Here is a 24,468-nt window from a genome sequence, read left to right on the forward strand (position 1 = left end):
CTTTCCCCCCCCCCCCCCCTTCCGTTTTTCCCCCGGCCCTCCCCCCTCCCCTCCCCCCCCCCCCCCAGTCAGCACCCAGGGCAACTGCTCTGGTCACCCTGCACTAATTATGCCACTGATCTATGAGCTGGATCTGGTCCAAGAAGAGATTTGATCCAGCCTGCAAAATTCTGATCCAGCCAGTGTTTTAAGAATACCCAGCAGGTCCCCTTCTGCACAATCCAGCCCACATTTTTGCCAAGTTGCAGCTCTATCCATCCTGGAGGGCTGCTGTTTGTGACAGGCCTTTGCTCCCTCCACCCCCCGGCTCAGCTTATGTTCATGTTGAATGAGCTGTTTTGCTGCAGAATTAGTTACTCCAAATCTTTGCTCACTGCAGCTTTCAGCAGCAGTGGTGAGGAGAGGCTGTGGGACAGGGAAATAGGCTGTCTGAGGTAACAGCCACGTCACAGAGACGACCTGCCAAAGTTAGTGCATCAGAACTGGAAAATGAATCCGATTCAAAAATGAACATCAAATTGACTTGGTTGCTTTATTTCAGTGGCCAAATAAAATTGGAATTTTAAAAACAAAACTGCCAGCATAAATGTGGGAAGTACATTACAAACATAATTTCAGGTTTAAATAAACCTAACTTGTAGGAAATTTAAGTAGATCACTATTAAAAACAACCCAAAACCTATGGTAAGAAGGGTAGGATTAGGCATACCACCACTGCCAAAGTATGTCTGATTTTTTTCCTTAATATTGTATTTTTACGTAACTAAAAGACTTTTTCCCCACCTCCCCCAGAATGTGTGTATGGACAACTTACATGGGCACCTGAAATCACCAATGGAGGTCGCTTATACAAAGCAGCCAAAGGAAACATCAGGCACTTCATGTCTTTTCCTAAAATGTACCAAAAATAATGATGTTTCTTAATGGAAGTGGTTGTTTTTATTCACTTTTGCAGAATTCTCTAAGAAATGCTGGAAAATATAACTGAATTACAGTGCTTAATAGAAAAAAGTTATTTTCTATTTAGAGTTTGAAAAGTTGGAAACAGATAAATATTTAATTTACAGTCCCCCCCCACCCTTCAAGTTGTTATTGTGATAGATTTCCACTTGTAGAAGTAACAGTATTTTCAAACATGGTTGCCTAGATTTAATCAAGTCCTGAGGTTGATTTTTCACGTTTCCACTCAAACCAGGACAGAACTTGGGCCATAGTTTGTTTCATACACATCTGATAATACTATGCTCTGATGTGTATTTTAAATTGAGTTTCTTAATAAACTGTTTACTTCTGGAATTCAGTAAAAGATGTTTGCTGCGTCTCAAAAATTGTGTGCTATTATAATTTTTATTATGCGAGCAAAGATACTTTTAAATTTTCCTTGACTTGCATTTGTTGAGGAAGGAATACATAACATTCTTGCATAGAATATCTGCAGAGAAGCCAAGAAAAATCAAAAGGAACTTTGTAGTTTCCTCCGAATTCTTCAAAGGGTCAAGGCTGTTTGTTCTCTTCCCACACAGGATGAAACAGTGAAATTTAGACACAGAACCCCACATGTATGGGAATCGGGTGAAAGCTAGGTCCATCCTAATAGAAGTCACATACCTCTACAGGTGGTCCTGTGGGTCCAGCTCTCCTTCAATAAATGTTGGAGAACGTAGTTTGGAGATGGCACAGTCCAGGTATTTAACTTAAAATAAGTAACCATATCAAGATTCGAAAATACTACTTTGCATAGGCCATCTAATCCTAGGACTTTAATCAGAATGTATGCCCTGTGACTGAAAAAGGGGCATAATTCCTTATTTCCCAGACTTTTGCTTCAGTATAAAACATACCATGTTACAATATCACCCCCACAGTACTATGCCATGCTGTAAAGAGACACATGAAAGAGATACCTCGATACAGGGTCAGTTAGCCTGAGTAGCACTGTGATAATAGGATCACAGGGATGGAAGGGATCTCATGGGGTCATCCAGTCCAGCCCCCTGTACAAGGTAGGATCACTTCTGACTAAACAGTCCCAGTCAGGTGTCTGTGTAACCAGCTCTTGAAAACTTCCAAGGTTGGAGATTCCACAACTTCTCTAAGTAGTCTGTTCTAATGCCTGACCACCTACTCATAGGAAGTCCCTCCTAATCATCAGCCTAAATGCTCTCTGCTGTAGTTTAAGGCCTTTGCTCCCAGTTCTGTTCTCTACAGCCATAGAAAATAGTATATCTCCATCCTTCTTATAACTGCCCTTTAGGTATTGAAGCATTACCAAAACCCATCTTTTCTCCACACTGAATCCTAGTTCTTTCAACCTTTCCTTGTAAGTCATGTTTCTCAGCTTTTAATAATTTTTGTTGCCCTCTGTTGCAATTTTTTCTATCTGTCCACATCTGTCTTAAGGTGTGGGGCCCAAAACTGGTTATGGTACTCCAGGTGAGACCTCACTAGTGCTGAACAGAGGAGAACAGAATCACTTCCTTTGATTTGGAAGTGAGACTCCTGATTATACAGCCCAGAATGTTTTTTGTTGGATTTTTTTTGTTTTGCAACAGTGCAGTGTTGGCCCATATTCAGCTTATGACCTACTGTAACTCCTAGGTCCATTGCTGCAGTATTCCCCTAGCTCAGTGTTTCCCAACCAGTGTGCTGCAGTACAAAAGCATGCCAGCAGAAATGAAGAGATGTGCTGCAGAATTTTGCCATGGCAGTGAGCTACAATGATGGGGAATACCTTAACAGGTGTGTTGTGGAAAAATTTTATTAATATAAGTGGGCCGTGGGCTGGAAAACATTGCCCTAACTGATCATTCCCCAGTCTGTATATTATTCCAACCCAAGGGCAGGACTCTGCATTTGCCTGTGCTGAACTTCATGCGCCATTTCAAACCATTTCTCTAGCTCATTCAAGTTACTTTTGATCCCAGTTCTACCCTCCAGAGCAGCAGCTGGCAACCTTAACAACCTGCACGCTGGACCAACTCAGTCTGGGTCAAAGGCAGTGGGGTGGGAAGTCCCAGATGCTGCCAGCAACTCCTTTGCAGTGGCATGGGAAAAGCATGTGCAGTCAGCCCTTTTTCCTTGCAGCTGCATGGGAAAACAACTGCTGCTGAGTCCCCCCCACCATGGAACCCCCTGTCCGCAAGCCCAGTCAAATGGCTTTGCAGGCTGGATCTGGCCCACGGTCACATATTGCCAACCCCTACTCCAAAATTTCTGCAACTCAACCCAATTTGGCATTATCTGCAAATTTGCTAAACATGCACTGAATTCATCCTCCAAATCATTTGTGGTGTTAAATAATACTGACCCAGAACAGATCCTTGGGGAACAGTACTTGGGAAGAGGAACACCTCCTCAAGCAGACACTGAACCATTGACGACTACCCACTGAGTGCTATGATCCAACCAGTTATGCATCCACTTTACAATACTTTCAGCTAGTCTGGATTTCAAAGCCTTGCTAACATCAAGCTACTTCACATCCACCACACCACCCCCATCATTCATTCATCTATGAATCTATATCCCAGTGCTCTTTCCTGCCCAGGACAAGAGGTCAGACTCGATGATCTACTGAGGTTCCTTCCAACCCAAACATCTATGAATCCACAGACCATATAATCTTATAGAAGGAAACTGGGTTCAGCAGGCATGACCTGGTGAATCCATATAGGCTATTCCCAATCACCTTGTTCTCTTCCAGCCATTTAGAAATAGGCTGTTCTTCCACTACTCCTGGTTGTTTACCTCCTTCCCCATCTGTGCTGACACCTGCACTTGTCATCCACTGGCTCACTTTATTCATGAAGTAAGAAAAGGCATCAAATACTTTGGCCTCATTAGTAACTCCATTGCCTTCTTCATTCTTTCATGGACCTACACTTTCTTTGGTCTGTTACTTCTAACATACTTCTAGAGTCCTTTTTGAATTGCCTTTTCCAGTGGCATCTCAAATTGTGCCTTTGACTTACTTCCTGCAGGCCCATGCAATAATATCCTCTTGTACACTTCCCATTCTTGCTTCTGCACCTCCTTAGGTACAGCTAATTCTCCTGGCCACCTTTTCCTGTCAGACTTACCTCTCAGAGCTCCCCAAGTTTAGTAAAATCTGCTTTTTTGAAGTTCAGTTCCTTTTAAGATTGTCAATCATTTTATGGTTATCGTCTCCCAAGTCACCCTCTACTTTCATGTCCTCAAGCAACTCCTTATCTGTGAGCAGTATATTAAGAGCTTCACCTCTACTTAGCCTCTCTACCATCTGTACCAAAAAGTTATTCCCAGTAAGAACATACTAGACTGCCTGGGCAAAACCGCTGTATTATTCCTGGTACCCAAGCTAGCTTGCATCTCCATACATGACACTAAGGGTGCCAAGGCCTACATTAATCAAGATTAACAGTATGTGTCCTCTCTCTACAAGTCTTGTGTCTGTCCCCCCAACCCCCAATACACAATTTTTCAAAGCACTGGTATAGAGCTGCATAACATACTTCCTCTCATTTCCAGTATATTTTCTCATTCAGGAAAACATTCAACTTTAAACACTGGCATCTGAATCAGTACCTCCTGAGCTGGCTGAAAAAGCTGGCAGGTCAATTATTCAGGCTCTTTACAGACGTAAGCTGATACTTCTGCCCAGGTCATACTGGTTTATTTTAAAATATAGACTATGGAAAATAATGGATAAGTCTGTCCATGCCATTCCAACCCTTCTATGATCATAAAACACAACATTTTCATATTCATCCTCTATTTCAGATTGTTGGGATGTCATCCAAAAACAGTATTTAGCCATGTTAGTGGCATTACGATTTACTTGAGTTTGACTACTTTTTCACTTTTGCTATAAAAGATCCGTAAGTCTACATATTTTTTCTTTCTAGGTTACTATTAATAGTAGGTTACATTATTATTTTTGCTTCAAGAACGTGAAGTCACCTGAACATCACAAAATACATCACTAAAGACAGCTGTAGGTACATACTCTATTAACACCCAAAGTGGAGGTGAATGCCTTAAGGATAGTCCTTAATAAAAATCAATTGAATTAAATAGAATCAAAACTTAACTAGCTGTATAAGAATTGCATTTCTTAATTACCTGATAGAAGCCTGCATTAATTCAAGATTTTTTAACATGAATGAAAGAGCTAATTTTAATTAGCATTAAATATTGAGCAGGTGAATAAGTGCAAGACTAACTTTACTAAAATAAACAAACAAACAAACAAACATCACAGTAGTAAAAAGAGAAGGTATCTACCAATATTCACATAAAGTAACAACATTACAACTACATAGTAAAATTTCATTTTTGCCTTCACTGGATTAGGAAGCAACCCATGGTTCTTGGAAAATTTAAATTAAGACTGAAATTCTATTTTTAATTTAAAACGATTGTTTTGATCAGTAAAATACTGTACTTTTTTTAAAAAAAACCACAAGACATGAGGTCAAATGCTTCTTTTGTCAGTGTGATTCTGAACTCATTTCACCTTTCTGCCTCATGCCTTTCATGTACAAAACATCAAAAATCTCTTCAGTTGAGCATAGGTAGCGTTAGCAAGTCAGACACGGATCTTTACCCAAGACACTTTAACCATCTAATTGAGTTCCCTTTGATAACTACAGCCTGTACACTGTTTTAGGCACATAAAGATCTATAAATGCTTAACATCAGTTAGTTATAAATTCCTGCATACATTACCTAAATCTCAAATGGAAAAAAGATTCTGTACAATTACAGAAGCCTCATTGTGGACCTGGTGTGATATGTAGAATACTGCCATGCATTGTGCAGATCAACAGGGGGTTGTTTATTGCTTGAATATAGAGCATCACAATTTTTTCTCATCCCCAAATGCCGCTTACAGCATGTGAAGACTCTACTGCACATTTACAATAGCAATTATGCTGTATCTCTGTTAATACCTTGATCGTGTTACCTATAGTCTGGAAAAAATCTAAAAACCATCTTGTTTACAAGTCTTTTGTCACTATAATATTTTATACATAGCTTCTGCTTGTAACAGCAAGTCAGAAATCCCCATAAAGCTAGTCAGCTAAACTACTCTGGAACACAGAGAAATCTGGTAACGCCAGAGAAATGGATTTATGATGAACCTGACATTTGAGAGCAGTAGCTACCACACATTAGGTGGAACACCACCCAAAGCCAGAAAGCCCCTTGCCATTTATACAACTCTTTAGTTTCATTGTAGTTAATGCCATTAGATTACATGTGTCTTCTTAAAACATGACACAAAGGTTTAAAAAATAATTTTAGAAATACTTCATTTCAGATGTCTTTCAGCTTCATGGTGCAGTAGCAAGATTGATCAAACAACCTGGTAGGAGTTAGACTTATAAAATGTATATATAATCAAAACATCCAGGACACTAAGTCTACCTGATGAATCTGGACCTTGCTACTGCTTAATCTATTAATGTCAAGAATTAATACAATTGTTTTCATATAGTCAGAAGCTGACATTGAGAGTAAAGGATAATACAAATTCCAGCAAAGCAGTGCTTTATTCTTTTGAGCATAAAATCTGGTCTGTTGCCTGACTACAGCTAATGGACAACACCCAAGTTCTCTGCATGCTCCCATTCTTGCCCCACACCAGAAGATTCTGCTCTGACAGTGAAACTCTCTCATAGCACTATGTACTGGGGTGCTAACTCCTCTCCACTTTCCAAAAACTCTGAACATGAGGTTATGAAAGAACATGGCATCAGCTCCTTCCATCTCCAGATGAATATCCACAAAACTTATTCTTTGGGCTGAGTGGGGTGGGGTGTGGTCCTTTCTTTAAAGAGGAAACACTGACTTAAATTACCAAGTCAAGAAATAAGCTAAGTTAGCTAGAACTTGCTGACATGTAAAAGAGATTTTAATTCTGATCCTTGAAACCATGGTGAACTGAGACACAGAGGCAGAGAGTATCAAGAGGGGATTCTTCATGTCCAGCAATCCTTCCAGCATCATACGCATACTAGATACTGAGCAATCCTCAAAAGGGAGTAATTTCCCCAGGGTGGTCAACTTTTAGCACTGTTACCTGAGAGAGTTTCCAATGAATGACAACAAACTACCAGCCTTACTACAGGAACCTCTGGCTGCTGAACATCCTGATCCAAGTATTCTGCTAACAAGGCCAAAAACACTACACAGCAAGAATCTCTCTGACTGAGTTAGAGCCACTGGTTCCAACTCCTATGGTCTTAGAAATTCTGGCAATGTCAGCTTCTGTAATAGAAGGCAAGCTGCAGCAAAAGCAGTCCTCACTGGTGGCTTTGGTTTAGAGAAAAGCTACACAAAAAAGGGGAGAGCTTCATTAACAAGGCCAAACTACACTTGGAAGTGTCCTATCCAGATCCATGAACCTAAGATACTAAATCAAAAGTGATATTGTTCATAAATCCAAATGTAATGGCCAAATACTAGTTTCAAGGGAAGATACTGGATCCAAAATCCATAAATGATGCACCACCATTACAATGGTAGCTGTAATTACCATATACAAATACAGTGGGGTGTGGGGAAGAACAAAGGAAAGCACATGCTAATCCTTGCATGTAAGCACCCCAAAAAAGTAAGTTTGAATGAATCATGACACTGGCAAACATTTTGCTTCTGCCCCGTAGAACACTGCATGCCTCTCAAAATTGTTTGCCATTCTTGATTATAAGTGCCAGGGTCTTTGATTTCACCAGAGTCAGATCTAAGACAAGAGGAAGAATCTGAATGTACATCTCCCAGTTCCACTCACAGAGGAAGAGATACCCCACTTTTTAAATGTTGTTCTGTTCTCTAGAAACCACATCCGAGATAGGCATCACCATGGGCAAGATCAATGGGGACCAGCCTTCTTGGCAGGTGTGCTACAGATTAAGCCCATGCCCTCCTGGAGTACTACTTGGATCCCCTTCCCCTGCCTGATCTACTGCTCTGTTTCCTCCCTGTTATGCTGCCTGCCACAGAGGCTGCTGTGCCACATTGGCTTAGGCTAACTGTCCTTTTAGCTTTTAGTTAAGCATTTTAGAAGTGTTCCACATCCTCATCCTAATAAAGAGCTCCTCTTTACTTTGAGATCCAAGATCTTGTTCTTAAGATGCAAAATTCTATTTTAGGAGTCTTTTTTTTTCCATAATAGCTCTTTATAATTAAGAGAACAGAAAGAAGATAAAGGATACAGAGCCAGAAACAAATTATTAATCATATTCTAAATTAAAAGGTATGAGCTGCTTCAGCATCTAAGAACTTGTTTGAATTCCATGGATGCAGAGTGAAGAATAACAATGTTGAAGTTTGGTTCATGCCATTAAAGGCCCGAGTTTGTGATATTCTGGGTTCTCTATTTAAATAAGGTGATTTGGGTACCAGTGGCAGTCTAGCCATAGTAGCTCATTAGTGCACACCACACTAGAGCAGCTAGGCTGCTTCCAGTTCCCAAACTAGTGTATCACTGTAGTGCTGTGTAAGCATGTCCATTATCCTGTTGGGTTTCACAATGCAAAAAGAAAGCCACAAGTTTGCCTTTATCCACACGTGATGTTAGAACTCATACCACTGGAACAACAGCAGCTCTATAACATGCCTGTCACACTTGCAGGCTACCAAATTATACCTTTTCCCAACACTGCTTACATGAAAAAATAATCTTCAGGTAGCATAAAGCAAGTACAATGTTATGGGAACGGAAATTACAGGTTTCCCTCACTTTATGCTGTACATGCACTCCTGGAAAACAGTGCATAACTCGAATTCACATTCACACTTTACCATGTAACAAATAGACATACATTCCAAGACCTCGACTGTACTGTCCCCCAGACCCATTTCTACAACTTTTACAAGATAATTCTGGTGGCTCCCCAACAGCAGACAGGTGGTGGTGAATGTTAGGCTATCAGGGCACTTAGAAGCCATAACAGGGATGGCAACTACAGAAACATGTGTCACAGACAATGAACGAAGAGCACAGATCCACCCAGAAGACTATATTTTGGTGCGCATCACTCATGCAATGCACTGCAGAAAGCAGCTGACTGCAGGCTTCCACCACACTGATCAGGTAAGAGTGAATTTAGCTTGCATATAATGAATTTTTGGTACAAAAAGGGTATAAGAGAAAATTAGCACATACAGAACCCACATAAAGCAAGGGAAACCTGGGCTCAAAATTTCTGTTAAAAATTACCTGAAAACTACAAAAGAATGAACATTTTTTAGTTTGCAGCCTGAGCAGCAGAGGGAATGGCTTGTATTCACTGTTGTTTCTCTCTGAAAGCAGGGGCAGGTGCCTTATAACTGGTGTTTCATAGCTGGCAGTGGTTGCAAGAGATGTAGTTATCCTCTGACAATAAGCATGGTGTTTTCCGTTACAACTTAGCTTTTCACCTTCAGAGATGTCAACCATCAAGTTTAGTGGCTACATGTCAGACAGTACAACAGAATTTTAGCAGGGGTTATGCACTTATTAGGAGCTAAACAGCCATGGCTGAACTGTGTAAGTGGCAATAGTCCCACATGTTATTTGACCAGCAACATCACTATTTTCTCAGTTCAGTCTTTGTTTTTTATATATACATGTGACCACACAACACTGCAATCTTCCTTCTCCTTATTTTCTAACCCTTCTACTTTTAACATTCACTGTTTGTGTCTTAACTAGAGATAAGACTATGAGCACCACAGGGAAGGAGTACATTCATTTACAAAAGTGTAGGCTGTTTTCTGTATAACAAGACATTTAGGGATTTACACTGTTTTATCAAACATAGGCAACAAAAACAGATTTCTTCCCTCCCCTAAGTAAAACCAAAGAGGAAAATAATTCTAGGAGGTGTGGACAGATTGACCTATATCTATTAAGTACATGATCCAAGTAATCAATAGAAGTAAGACTGCAAAAGAACTAAGCAAAAGTTATAAGATTAATATAAATGAAAACAGTTAAACAGAGTCAAAAAAGTTAGCTATGAGCCAAAATTAAGCAAAGCCTAAGGAAACCACCATTACACAAGACTGACTTCACAAGATTAATTTTCTGGTACAAGACATTTCTTTTTTGTTTAATTTGTTAATTTTTAAAGGCAAATAGAAAGCAGAAAGAATTTTTGTACTGCAACAGATAGCTCTCCCTCATGCGTGCAAATGTCCCTTCTGGCTCTCATCTGAAACTCAATAGCCCACCATTAAAAAAAAAAAAACCAAAGCAGAACCTCAAAGAGATTCATAAAGAGGGATCAGATAACAGTTTGCTAAAATTAAGTAAAGTTTGTGGGGTGTCCCCCCCATTTTTTTTTTGTGCTTATTTTAATCAACATGGAAATGAACTAGAAGTATATTTCTCCAAAAGATTTTTTTTTACATTAGAATAGCATTATAAATGATGCCCAAATTTCTTCAAGATCAGGGACAACTAGAGCTTGGGGGAGGGGGGTAACCTAAAGTATATATTACTAATTAGAAAGTATTAACAGGTAGATGTATGACTTCCTATGGAGAGGAAAAGAAAGTTCCTAAATAATATCTTAAGACTTATATTTTACAGAAGCAAAAATGCGCACAATCTTCAATTTCTTCAACATTCACGTCACTAAGACTTACAATTGAGCCACATTTAAACAAGCTTGCACTCTCCGTAAGTTTTCCTCAGAATTCCAGTTCTCTGTATGCTGCTGTTGCTTCTAAACTTCAATCAGTACAAAATTTCACTTCACTTAAGAATGAGGTCTAAGAGTCCACACATTTTTTTTCACCAGCAATAGACAGGAGGGGAAAAGCTGACACCCAGCACAAAGAAGTTAATCCAGTGTTTATTCCAGACTGATGGTTCTCCTTACTCAGTATACAAGTCATCAGAACAAACTACTAAACAGAACTGGACTTTATTTCTCAATAATGCATTCTGGCATTACTTCTTCTACTCTGTTAAGAAAAAAACCCAAAAAACAAAAAAAACCCCAAAAACAACAACCCAAAAAAACCACAAAATCACTTTCCCCCCCTGTGCTGGAGATGAAATTTTCAGCTCCAATTGCAATCTTATGTAGAAAATATCATTAAATTAAAAAGAGGACACCATCAAGTCATTTCTTAAATGTATTCCATTTATAAAAAATGCTTTGGAAGCTTGAACCCGAAACCCCTCTCAACTAAATTTCCTCTTTCCCCCACCCAAAATCTTAACCACTTTCAGTTTAGGGTTATGACAAGTGAGAGATTACTGGACACTTCTTTAAATTTAAGTGGAGAAATGGTGTTGTAAACTTGCATTCTCTTTTCACAACTTTTCGAACAAATAAAATATGCATAGGTGTATATGGTACAGACCTACCAACACTAAACAGTGTCCCCTTGAGGTAGCATTTCTATTACTAAAACACCTCTAAATGCAATTGAAATCCCCACATCAAGAACTGGTACTCCTTTGAAAACCGATTCTCAATGGGACACTGTTGGGGATTAAAACAATACAGCTTAAAAAGCTTTCCAAGACAGTAGGTACAATGGACACACAAGTTAGTTCTAGATCTGCAGCCCTCACGTACACTGTATGCACATAAATATCTCAGCTATAATACACATTCAAGACCCATCCCTAAGAAGCTTCTGCCATACTATTTTGCAAAGCACTGCCATGCTAGCTTCAGGATATAAACCATAATTCCACACCTACAAAACAAAGTAGAATGAGTGGCAGTTTATTGCCTTATACAAATTTTACTAGCATGGCAACCATGCCAAAGGAATTAAAACATTTTCAGGACATATGTACAGACTGTACATTTCAGAAACATTTGAACAATAAAAATGCAAGAACAATCTTTGCATTATGAATTAAACTAAACAAATGGTTTGAAACCGTCAATGCATTAAATGGGTTTACAAAGGCACTTCCCTACCCAAAATAGGAAATGACAATCTGCAGCCTAGAGGGAGGTTGAAGAAGAGTGCTCAACTACTGCACAATCTCAACTTTAAGAAAAAAATAAGCAGGATTTATTCAAACATTTATAGGATTCAATGTGATCCACTTATGAAAGAGTTCACACAGTCTCATCTTTGTTTTTAGGTTGCTTTTCTTGGCTCTCTCGTTCTGTACTTTGGCTCCTTCGACGATCATGTTTATCTGAATGGTCCTTGCTATCACTGTGGTCATGTTTATGGGATCGTTCTTTGCTCCTACTACGCTTTCGGGATCTCTCTTTGCTGGGACTGTGGTCTCGTTTTCTGGATTTTTCAACACTATCTGTTCTTCCTCTGCTTCCACTTCTACTTCGTTTATTTGATTTCTCTTTACTTTCATTTTTATGTTTGCTTGATTTCTCTTTGCTCCTGCTTCTACTGTGCTTACCTGTATTCTTACTTCTACTCCTACTTCTATGCTTTCTCTCCCTGCTTCGACTTCTACTATGCTTTCTCTCCTTTTTGGAATCTCTCTTGTCTTCCCTGTGCTTTTTTTCATCTTTGTCATCCTTGTGCCTTTTCTCCTCTACTTCACCCTTGCTCCTCCTTTCCTTTGACCGTTCCCGAGATCGATCTCTCTCCTTGTCCCTCTCGGTACCCTTTTCCTTATCATAGTCTCGATCTTTCTTCCTGCTTCGTTCATTCTCTTTCTCCCGCTCTCTGTCCCTGTCTCTTCTATCTCCCTTTCTATCACGGCTTCGACTACGGCTTCTGTGCCTCTCCCTGCTTCTGCTTCGCCTCCTTTCTAATGGACGATCAGCACTTCGAGATCTGCGTCTTTCTTTCTCCCTCTCTTTAGCTTCCCGTTCTAGTCTCTGTCGTTCTCTCTCTCTTTCTAACTCTCTATCAAAACTAGATGATCCGTGGCTTTCACGATGACGACTTCTGCTTCTGGATCTTCTCGGGGACCTTCTGGGGCTCAGAGACCTTCTCGGAGACCTTCAAAAATAAAGAATTTACAAAGTTGAAAAAGTTTTACAATGAATTGTCTTGATTTTTATCATGTTTTATAATACTTCACATTCCATATCCTGGCCTCAATTGCTAGCCATGTATTTATTTCAATATAATTTAATTATTTTAGCCATTAGTACAAACAACTGTTTTGGTTTGATGCATAGGACCATTTGCTATCCCAGCAAAATGCAAGGAACTTTATTCCTGGTACCATAACTTGTAAAGCATTCAATATTGGACTTTTAAAATTTAAAAACAATATGTGTATAACCTTGAACGTCTACGTTCTGTGTGTCGATCTATTTCCTCCATTCCTTCCTTGCCATCCTTCTTGATTTTTCTAGGTCTGCTTTTAATCTGTTGATCAATGGCTTTCTGGACTGGCACAGGAATTCTTGGAAACAACGTGGAAAACCATTCAAGCTTAGTAAGAAAGGAACGAAGCATCTCCCCAATGGTCATAACACAACCCCCACCTGCCTTCACATCCAGGTCCTACAAAACACAAAAAAAAAAAATCCTGACCGTCAAAAAGAGTTCTTTACTCATTTAAAAACAAATGCTGCTATATTTACTGCCATCTTGAAGTCTCAATTATGAAAGTTTACTTGCTTTCTGGTTTAATATTTTTCTGAGAAAAATTTCAACCTCTATATGGCTTTGGATTTGGCGTAAGTGTTACAAACAGGGAATAAGTCTTAATACATATGCATGCAGGAGCATACTAATCCTGCAGCCATCTGTATTTAAACGATTGTCAATGAACAGATTAATATGGAATCCCCTTACACAGTAAGATCTTGTTTCTTACTTAAATTGCCACAACATTGAAAATTTATTTTTCCTAAGACTACATTAACTACCTCATTTTGTGGACGCGTGATCGTATATAATCATACCCAACCCTGTGGCCTTTTCATATAAGAACATCATCGCCTATCTAAAAATGATCATAGAAAAAGTTCTAGTACGAAATGGCATCCTAACAAAATTGGAAGCAATAGCAAACCAACTGCCATGAAGCAGTGAGGTTTCTAATTTAGAAATATGTAAAAAAATAAATAAATGAACAAATAATTGGAAACGCATAATCCATGATGACCATTGTCTCTGAAAAGGGTCATTACCGCATGAAGGCCTTCTTGCTATGCCCTCTCACAGCTCAGGACATGTTAGTCAGCTATTGTCAGTCCCAAACCTACAGTGCAAGCACACAAGGAAAGTGAGATTTGTTATCTACAAAGGAAGAGAAAATCTAAATGTAAAACTGCTTGCACTCACACACATTTAAGTGTTCAGATATACAGTATTTCCAAATATAATCGCTGAACAGAGATCTAAAGAAGAAAAAATAAATTAACTTTAATGTAATACTTGGTGAGTATGTACAATTAAACAGAACAGACAATAGAAACATTTAGAAAAAGAATAACTGTAAATGGAAAGAGGTTCTCTTTCACAGGAGAGAATGACAATGCTGAATTGTTTCAACATACTAGATTTATGGACTGGAGAAAAAACCGAATAGGACAAAATTATTTTTATCGTGTGTTTACTTAATTTTAAATAAGTTTGACCAAGAGCGGCCAGAAATTGCATCTGAATAAGCAGTAACCACATTCTCCAACATAAAGGAGACCAGGGGAGGCGGCAGGTGAGTTTATTACTGACTCAAACTTCCCCTAATTTTTTTTTTTTTTTTTTTGGAGAAACAGGAAACATGAATACATAATAAACAATGGATTAGGTCAAGAATTGTGCAGTGTGTAGTATGCATAAACTAAACCAGAGCCTTGAAAAGTGCAGCTACCAATTAAGATGCTCAAGTCAAGTCATGTTCTGATTCAACTTGTCCTTATGAAGGAAAAAGCTTGTAAGGCACCTTAAAGGCCCACCACCATCCCCATCAAAAGATAAAACAACACATTACAAAGTGTGATGTCTACACGTGCCTCTACAGCAACGTTACTGCGTCATGCCGGTGGTACAGTTATTTTTAGCTGCTACGTCACCATAGTGATGTGCTGCAGCAAGGGAGTGCATCACTATGGCGACATGGCTGCAGCATCAGTTTGTGCCCAATGCTATATCGTCGTAGTGCATTGCTACAGTGACATAGCGTCTTGTGTAGATGCACCCAGTTGTTAGTGCTTATATCCCAGAGGTAAAATAGCACATGGATAGATCCGTCTTATTTAAATTACACCTCATCTGAATTCTTAATTAAGGAATATTTTGATTTTATTACAAATGTACAATTAATACATGTTTACCTGGATTAATACATGTCTCCCTTGTACAGTGTTTTTGCTGCTTAGAATGAAAGTAGCTGCAGTAAAATAAATATACTGTGTTGTAGTCATATATATGTATCATTAACACTGCATTATTGTTAAGCATATCTGGGCCTCGCTTCTAAATATAAAACTTAACATTTCTCATTAAAAAAAGATCTTGATGTCATAGAGCAAGAGAGACTCTCTTTCCTGGCCTGTTCTTAAAGCTTACTAATGGTTTAAGACACACCCTGCCCAAGTTTTACATAATTTCACAAATTATCTCAACCCTACAAACATGCTGCATATACTCCTACTTAATTCCTCCAGCTTCTAAATCCCATAATGCTTTTTAAAGCTCTTATCCTAACGTACAACAGAGCCCTGTTGAAGGTGTTCAGAAATAAACACTGAACCTTTTCTTTTTATTACTCCAATGATGATAAAAAACCAAAAGAACGTCTGGGTGGGAGGTACCATCTACCAAGTAACTAAGATGGTTCCTTCTCATCTGGTAAGTTTGGCCTCCAATGACTTGGAAACTTGGAGGTTAGTAATCAGAGAAATGAGTCTGTTTGAAAACAAATTAAAATCTTCTTATTAAAAGCTCATGTTCCATCCTCTCCTACCCCGACAAGTGTTCATTAAAACCTACACCACTTTCTAACATGTATTGGATGCTTGCAGATGTTAAAAAACACCCATAAACCCAGGGCTTTAAACTCAGCATGCTCCCACACTGAGTCCAGCACATGCCCACAAGAGGCATCGTGTTAGTTGGATCCAGCTCACCCAACACCTGTACAGATCAGGTGTTTTAGTGCGACTTTTTTGGTGCTTTTATATAATAGCCAATTGACTCAGCTTCGAAAAGTGCCAAAAAACCCTGCTGAAGCATCTGATCTATACAGATCTATACAAAGCCAGGCTGAAGTAACGCGCTACTTCTTTTGATAAAATGTGCGTGTAGTTTTATTGCGTTTTGGGTTTGTTTTTTTTAAATAATGTCTATAAACAGCCATCACGTTTTATACCATTCTTACTCCTAGCCATTGGAGAATTCTGCCAGTTTGAGACAAGGAACAGATTCAGTTCTTACATCAGATCCATTCACTCCTCACTCATAGATATGAAAGCAATGAAAACTGAAGGGGGAAAAAAACAAACAGAAAAAAAAAAAAAATCACAACGCTACAATGCTCAAACCATAGGAAAGGCTAAACTTTTAATCTAAAGAAGTAACATGAAAAGAAACAAAAGAAAACACTTTATTACCCTCGCTGACATACCTCTTCATCATCAAGAAAGGATTCAAACCAGTCCCATAAATCTGTAGGTGGCTGTGTGTACCTTGAAGTAAAAACAAACCATATAAATTTTATATAAATTTTTTTTGCACTTAGTTAGTTAAAAGTTAACTACATTTTTACTCACCTGATATACATAAATCCAAGAGCCCTAATGTACGGAGAGTCTGTGTGAGTTATAAGGCCCATCACTTGCTTACGGGTGAGTTTCAGAGTAAATAATTTGTAGAGCAGGCAAAAGGCTGTAGACACTATTCCTCCAGTTCCAACACCTCGTACCTTTAGAAAAAGAAAGAAAATATCAGATGTTTGGCACGGGACGTTGCCAAGATATTACTCCAGCTGGCAACAGGAAAAGCTAACAAACATAAAAATGAAGAGTCTCATTCTATGAACTGAAATAGAAAAACCCTCCCAACCCTTCAGAACCACCACCATCCAGAGGAGTACTTCCTCGCCTCCACAACTCCACATCATTAGAAGCAAGCGGGGTGTTTCTCAATCCTTTGTAAATTTAAAACATCTAGAGTCTGAGCCAAAATTAAGTTCTCACTATAGCTAAAATTGAAATTTTTACCTGCATTTACACTGTGCAACTATACAGGTGAATAGTTATAAGACAGAAAAATTTAAGAAGGCACGTACTTCTACTTACCCCTCCGCACATCCCTGTCTGGCCTGCTGTTTTTCTGCTCCCTTTCTCCCATGGTTCAACATGTGTAACCTAAGAGTGAAAAAAAAAAAATATAATCAATATAATATGTAGCTTTTAAAATATGTCAAAGTTACTTGAAGCAATCAAGTCTGCAAATACCATTTCCCAGAGGGGATAGATTCGCTGTAGGGATCAGAAAACAGAAGACAAATTCCCCACTGGTCTTACTTTTATCTAATGCTTGAGCAAAAGTTTATAATCAAAATTAACTTCTTGATTGAAAATACATACATACACACATACATAAAACATGCCAAAATTAAATAAACTCAACCATTTTATCCAACATCACAAATGGTTATGTTCATTTTCTCATTAAACTTATTTCTAAAATGCAAACTTGTCTTCAATATCAATAATATGGAAACAAATGTCTAACCTGCTTTATCAGATACATCTACCATATTACATCATATAAAGAAGTTCAGAAATAGCATGTATACCATACAGAATTAACTGCATTGAAAACGTATCAGATTATTCCTACTGGCATGCCTTCTCCCTTAAACATGCAGGGAGAGGAAAGTGGTTATTCATTCAGTTCAGGGGTGGGCAAAGAACAGCCCGTGGGATGGATCTGGCCTGCCAACTGATTCTTATCCAGCCTGCAGGTGCGTGGCAGCACTGGCAGGCCCTGGACAAATCATGCTTGGGCCCCAGCCTCTGCTGGCACCTCAGGGAACACTGAGCAGAAACAGCCCCACCCACCTGCCTGACCCTGTGCAGCGCCAGCCAGTGCCTGAGCACAGCTTGCCCAGGGTAAGCCATGGAGTGCCAGGCAACAGGGCTGCTTCTGCTCAGTATACCCCAAGATGCCAGCCAAAGCTAGAGCTTGAGCCCAAGCATGGCTCGTTCGGCCTCTGCCCAGCTGTAGGGAACATGTGCGCACATGCGTGGCCCTCAATTCACCAAAACCGGTTCATAGATTTCATAGACATTAGGGCTGCAAGGGACTCAGAAGATCATCAAGTCAAGCCCCCCGCCCCAAGGCCAGAAAGTCAGCTAGGGTCAAAGGATCCCAGAAAGATAAGCGGCTGAACGTTTCCTAAGAGAGTCAAGAGCAGGTGCTTGCACCACCTCTGGAGGGAGTCTATTCCAGGCCTTGGAGACTCAGACAGTAAAGAAGTTTTTCCTTATGTCCAGCCTAAAACAGTCTTGGAGGAATTTGTGACAATTAGACCTTGTCATCCCTTGGGGTGCTCTGGTGAACAGGTGTTCCCCCAGATCCTGATGTACTTATAGGCTGCCACCAGGTCAAACCCTGAGCATGCCCTTTTCCAGGCTGAAGAGTCCCATGGCTCTCACCCTGTCTTCATAAGACCTATTTCTCTTGCCCTCTGATCATGCGTGTGGCTCTCCTCTGAACTTCCTCAAACTTCTCCACATCCTTCTTGAATTGTGGAGCCCAGAATTGGATGTAGTAGTCCAGGTACGGCCTCACCAAGGCCAAGTACAGCAGGAGGATGACATCCTGAGATTTACTGAGAAGCATCTATGGATGCAAGCCAGAGTTTGGTTTGCTTTACCAGCTGTGACATCACATTGATGGCTCATGTTCACCTTGTGGTCAATCATGACCCCTAAGTCTCTTTCGGCCATAGTGCTAGCAAGTGTAGCACTGCCAAGCCTATAAGCGTTCTGCAGGTCCCCTCCCCACCCCAGGTGGAGTACCTTGCATCTGCTGGTATTGAATGTCATCAGGTTTGTATCCGCTCACGTTTTAAGCCTATCCAAGTCAGCCTGGATCACCAGCCTATCCTCAGGTGTGGACCCTCTACCCCAAAGTATAGGTGTTATCGGAAAATGTGCCCAGTCCACTTCTGACACCAGTACCCACATTGTTGATAAAAGACATTGAAGAGAACAGGTCCAAGGATGGAGCCTTGGGGGACACCGCTGGTCACAGAGTGCCATGATGATTGCTTCTGTCAACTACCACTGGTTAAGTGGCTCTCCAGTCCAAATAATTGTATACCCCTAATTTAGTTCTTTGACTGACAATGGCAACATTCAATCTTGATAATATAACAGTCTCCATCCCAAAAATAGACAGTGGCCCCAATATAGTAAATACTACAAATAGATGCGTGGAAAAAACCCTGGCATGAAACAACTAAAATTTAAGACCCCAATCCTATGGAAGATGTGTGTGTAAACTCAATGATGCCATTTCTCAGTGTATACATACCTTAAAAAAAAAACCCACTGAAGCATAAGAAGCTAAAAAGACAAGCGTGAGGGAAGTAGCAGCCCCATTTTACAGACTGAGGACTCAAGCACAGATATTAGATGATGGATTTTCAAAAAAAATTGTTCAGGCATCCGAATCGAGACCAGATTTTTAGTAGCGATCACACCCAGCACACAAGTTCAGTTTCCAAGAACACGGCTTTTAAAAGATCTGCTCATATGTTTCGGTGCTTAAACGGGAGAAGAACAGTCCTCGATGGTAAGCTATTACTCTTATAAAAATTATACCTGTAAGTTCACCTGCCCAAGCATTATACAGGAAACTTGCATTAGAACAGGAAACCTTCTAAACCCCAATCTAATGCCTTCAATATAAAACCAGCCTCTCTCAAAAATAAAATTTGATTAAGAACATGTTTATCGTATGTGTTACCTGAACAACTAGGCACAAACAGCAAAATATTTCAGAATGTATCTGAAAAGTAAGCATAATGAAACACCTCCCTGGACAAGTATACTGCCTGTATCTATTCAGGCATATACTTCTCAACCTTAGTGAGGACAAAAATAAAAAAGGCAAAAAAAAGTTTGCTGCTTTTCATTCTCACAGTTTCAACACAGCTCCAAACAAGGTGGAAAGTCACTATTCCTTTTTCAAACATCAGCAGGATTGTTTATAGAATTCCAACCAACAATTCCTTTAATATTTCATAGAATGTAATGAGTGACATGCATAACTGAGGTCACAATTTGGCCTCCAGAGTGTGTTACTGCAGACCATGTATGAGAATGAAGCAAGTCGTCTGGACTCTCTGAAGCCAGGCTGAATTAACAGAGGAGGAAAATGATGCCTTCTTTTTATCAGGAATCTAAATGCCCCTGATACCAAAGCCATCAGGGCACAGATGTGGAAAACCAAAGCCATTATTACAGAAGTACTAGGCCCTTTGGTAATTCACTGTAAGCAACAGTCTTACCCCTGAAGAACATTTAAACAATACAAGAGGGCAACAGGACTGACTTGGTGACATAATACAGTTAAGTATAATGGACACACTGAGATCAGTGTCTCCATACCTCCCTGCACATAACTAATGGAAAGCAGTAGCCTCAACCATCCACGTTTCGTTTCCATTTTTTCTGGGCAGCACAACCAAGTGTGATGACAACTCAGAGTGTGCAGCCCTATCCCTGAGCTTGCCTTGATGGAAACCTGGCTGCAAAACTGACTGGGTCTTGCTAAGGAAGCAGGAACCACAACCAGTGACCCTAAGGAACTCAGCTCTGCCCCCGCCCCAGCACACCCAGATCCCTACCAATAACAAACCTGATCTCGGGTCTGACCCAGAACGAGCCCATGCACAAACCCTCTCTGGGAGATGGTCACCCCCAGTACCTCCTGCCCCCTCCCCCACTTCCAGGTGGGGGCTGCTTGGGCCCGGAGGGAGGGGTCTCCGGACCCGGGCCTTTGGCGCGCGCTTCCGCGGATGCCCTCAGCCATCTCCGCCCCCCACCGCGTGCCGACCCCTCACGCCGCGGCCTCGTGAAAGGGACCTTGAGCGGCCATTTCCTGCTCCCGCCGCCTCCCGGGCCTGCTCCCGGCCACAGCGAGGCGGCTGCTCCCTACCCGTCGGGGATCAGGCGAGGAAGCGGGGAGCGGCTCCCGCCCCACCGCTCCGAGGGAAGGCGCCCGGCAGGGCCCAGGCCGTAGCTCGCGGGCCTCACCTTGAAGTAGATCTCGTCGACCACCTCGTGGTAGGTCTTGAGCTCGTAGAGCTGCACCTTGAAGTAGGGCGAGGAGAGGATGTTGGTGAGGATCATGGGGTTCAGGTTCATGGTCTTCTCGTTGCCCCATAGCGGCAGCACATTGCCTTGCTTGCCCGAGGCCGCCGGCTTGGGGCCCCCGCTCTGTAGCGGCTGCTGCCCAGGCGGGGCGGAGCCGGCCTGGTACTGGGCCGCCTGCTGCTGCTGGCAGTTGCCGGCACCCACGGCTGGGCTGTTGTTGGCCATGGCGGCGGACCGGGCCAGGCCGGGGGAGGGGAGGGGGAGGGAGGGGACCGGGGTGGCGCGCGGTCTGTGGGGCGGACGACGCTCGAGATGCAGGCGAGCAGCCGAGCTGGGCGCTGTCTCCACCAACTGCCCACAAGATGGCGGGCCCGCGGAAGTGACGTTTTCGGTTTCCTGCACCGAGCCGGCCAATCGCGGCGGGGGGCGGCCCGAGACCGAAGCCTGGTTGAGGGGCGCGTGGTGCCCGCAGCTCGCATCTCCCTGGCGGGGTAGGGCGGGACGAAGTAATATGGCGACCGTGCGGTCTGCCTGGGCTACCGTCTCAAGCCTGGTGCTGGGGCCGGGTCAGCCTGAGGCTCGGGCTTGCCCTGTGGCGGCAGAGGGGCCCGCGAGGAGGGCGGAGCGAGAGCCAGCCCAGGCCTGACGCGTGGCTGTGGCTCTACTTCCTTGGCCTGGGCCGGTGCAGGGGAAAACGTCTGCCCTAATTTAATCGGAGCTTCACAAAAATTGGTTGGGACCTCACTGTGGAACCCGGTAAAATGCGAGGGTCTGTTGGCTGACAGAGGTTCCCCAGCAGTAGTGTTTTACACGAATAAAGTAGCATCCTACCAACATCCAGTAGTGGCATCTGGTGTGTGGGGCTCCTAGAGCAGCATTTCTCAGCTTGTGGGTCAGGACTCAAAAGTGGGTTGTGAGAACATACGAAAGGACTGCAAATGAACTTTAAAAATGGATTTTCCTTTAATGGAAAAAAACAAGAAAGCGTGGTCTTTCCGTTGCAGGCTGGCAGAGCTCCAGCCTGCTTGGGGCCCTGCTGTGCCCCACACATGACCTCCTTTCAAACACATTGAGGAGCAGGGGGCATCAGCTCAGGAGTGAAGGGCACTGGGTTGGACTGGCCATTGATGTTTACAGGTGGGTCCTGGTACAAGAAAGATTGAGAACCACTGTCCTAGAGGGCTCAGGGATTGTGTTGTCCACTTGCCACCGCTTTGCAGTTATTAAAGCAAAATTCCATGTGTTGCCCTGTTGCCCAGGCTTTCTGCTTTAGTGGACCCTTTAGTCTCTTCAGCTTTCCTGTCTTACATCTTGCTTTAAAACTTTATTTTGTACTTCTGTTTGTACTTCCATACAGTTCAGTACTACCCTCGCCAGGTACTGTGTAGGTATCAAACTGCTGGGGCCCACTGCCGACACTGCGGGGCTGAAGCCCCATAGCCGATACATGCAGGGGAAGGCTGAGCAACAGCTGCTTTAACCTCTGTGGCTTCCTGATATGGCTCCCCGTACTGCTGGAGGCTGATCCAAATCCAGCCTGAGTAGCGGTGTGGTCCAAATCTGACCCTGAAGACCAAACTTGTTACATGGTTGCTCATAAACTGAAGTGCAAAATAAAATTTTAAAGCAAGATGTAAAAAGGGATAGCTGAGGAGACTAAAAGGGTCTAATGAACAAGGTAATGCATGGAATTTTGCTTTAATAAATGCAGAGCTGTGCAAAGTGGAACAATATAATTTATAAGTTGTGTGCTAAGAGATGAGATCTGCTTTAATCAACTCAGGTCAAAATATTATTGTTAAGATACCTTCTCAGCACCAGTGGTGATTTAAATGATGATTAGGATACGTCAGTCTATTAATAAGGGCATGAGTGACTGGTGCCTCCTGAATCTGGGGGGGCACCCGCAGAAGCCTTGTCAGGGGAGGCACCAGCCCTGCTGACAGCTTTGGTGTCAGCTGTTAGGGGGGGCACATGCACCCCCATGCACCCCCTACCAGTTACCTATGAATAAGATACCAAAAGTATTGTAAGGAATTTTCCTTACTGTTAATGGCACATTAAGTTTTGGTCACTTCAGAGAAAATATAACAGTTTTAACTCCTTGATTCTGACATTTTAGAGACTGCCCTGACATCAAAGGAGTTCTGCATTACAGTCTAGCTGCAGTGGACCCTGTCCATGATGCCACTAGAAGTCCTGTCACTACAGCTAGAACAGAGGGAAGAGTCAGGGCTCTGGCTACTGCTAGGGACTAGAGGCCTAATTGGCAGGGTTTGCATTCTGGGTCAGTATCCTGCTACTGGGAATACCACTGCTGTGGGGGAGGAGGGGTTTGGGGTAGGGGAATGCAGGTGTCAGCATGGCCAGCAGCCAGGAGGTTAATGCAGCATCTACTGGGTATATTATACACCCTCTATCATCCCCATACTGTAGCTGTTTCTGCCACCAGTCAGCCCGATTACCTAGTGTCATCAATTCCTTTAGCCAGTGGGGAACAGTAAATTCAGCAGCAGTTACAGTAGGGGCTGCAAAGATACCTTCCCCAGCAGCAGCATGAGGCTGATGAGGGGACCAAGGCTACTCAGATGCAACCCTACAAGCAGGTAATTCCTGCACTGCTCCTCCATTCCAGTGACCCCCATTGTGTCACCAGGGCTTTGGCTGTGATGAGAAGCCTTAGAAAAAGACAGCAGGTCAGATGATTTACTTTGATGATGTGTATCCAAGCCATGAGCTGGACGTTCAACACTTTTGCTCAGCTCCAATAGCAGGCTTTCAAGCCAACTGCTCCCACCTGATTTTCTTCATTCCACCAACTCTCCACCAAAATCTGCAGCTCCAGGTTTCTAGATAACATTTAGGTTTATTATTTACTTCATAGATCAATCCATCTTGATGATCACTACAATCTACAGTAAATATCTGCATACCATTCTCCATATGGAAGAAAGTGAATTAGGAAGCTAATAAGCAGTATAGAAGAAACTCTAGATTACAGAACTGAGTGTATGACAAGGATTATTGTATGTCTGGTTTAAGTCATAATCCCAGAGTCTCAGACCAGGCAGCTATTTCTGTTTCCTTATGGCTGGAAATGGCCTGCTATACTTTCTGTGTAGAAATTTATTCTGCTATATCTTCAAATAAAGGATTGACTTCGGAAAGGTATCCACAGCTTTTAGTATGTTTCATAGCTAGGGGCAGGAGGTACCTGAACAGATCATCTAGCCTGACCCCCTGCCACAGGCAGGAATGA

The 24,468-nt window shown here is 41.9% G+C and overlaps 3 protein-coding genes across 7 annotated transcripts in view; 2 read left to right on the forward strand and 1 right to left on the reverse strand.

Annotated features, from left to right (window-relative positions):
• The window catches only part of FNDC7 (fibronectin type III domain containing 7), a 44,174-nt gene extending 33,780 nt beyond the window's left edge, over window positions 1-10,394 (forward strand). For 2 of the 3 annotated variants that reach the window (XM_019502071.1, XM_019502073.1), the window contains one exon: window positions 793-1,306. The gene's annotated coding sequence lies outside the window, so the exon portion shown is untranslated. Of the gene's footprint in view, window positions 1-792; window positions 1,307-10,383 lie in introns of those variants that run through there. The other variant, XM_019502072.1, reaches the window with a different exon arrangement.
• Window positions 10,395-11,698: 1,304 nt separating this feature from the next.
• Window positions 11,699-21,473, reverse strand: PRPF38B (pre-mRNA processing factor 38B). Of its 2 annotated transcripts, XM_019502076.1 has the most exons (7): window positions 21,150-21,473; window positions 17,175-17,243; window positions 16,647-16,798; window positions 16,502-16,562; window positions 13,208-13,431; window positions 12,439-12,918; window positions 11,699-12,408 (listed from the first exon to the last, which is right to left on the reverse strand). In XM_019502076.1, the coding sequence occupies exons 1-7, from the start codon at window positions 21,432-21,434 to the stop codon at window positions 12,060-12,062; spliced, it is 1,620 nt and encodes a 539-aa protein (XP_019357621.1). In that variant the 5' UTR covers window positions 21,435-21,473; the 3' UTR covers window positions 11,699-12,059. The 2 variants fall into 2 exon arrangements, with proteins under 2 accessions (XP_019357621.1, XP_019357620.1); XM_019502075.1 differs by having other exon boundaries at window positions 11,699-12,918; window positions 21,150-21,472.
• HENMT1 (HEN1 methyltransferase homolog 1) overlaps window positions 20,910-24,468 on the forward strand; it is a 45,343-nt gene continuing 41,784 nt past the window's right edge. For both annotated transcript variants that reach the window (XM_019502077.1, XM_019502078.1), the window contains exon 1: window positions 20,910-21,179. The gene's annotated coding sequence lies outside the window, so the exon portion shown is untranslated. The remainder of the gene's footprint in view (window positions 21,180-24,468) is intronic.

The sequence above is a fragment of the Gavialis gangeticus genome, unplaced genomic scaffold, assembly GCF_001723915.1.
Source record: "Gavialis gangeticus isolate Ggan-Ray unplaced genomic scaffold, GavGan_comp1, whole genome shotgun sequence".
Taxonomy (NCBI): Eukaryota; Metazoa; Chordata; order Crocodylia; family Gavialidae; genus Gavialis; species Gavialis gangeticus.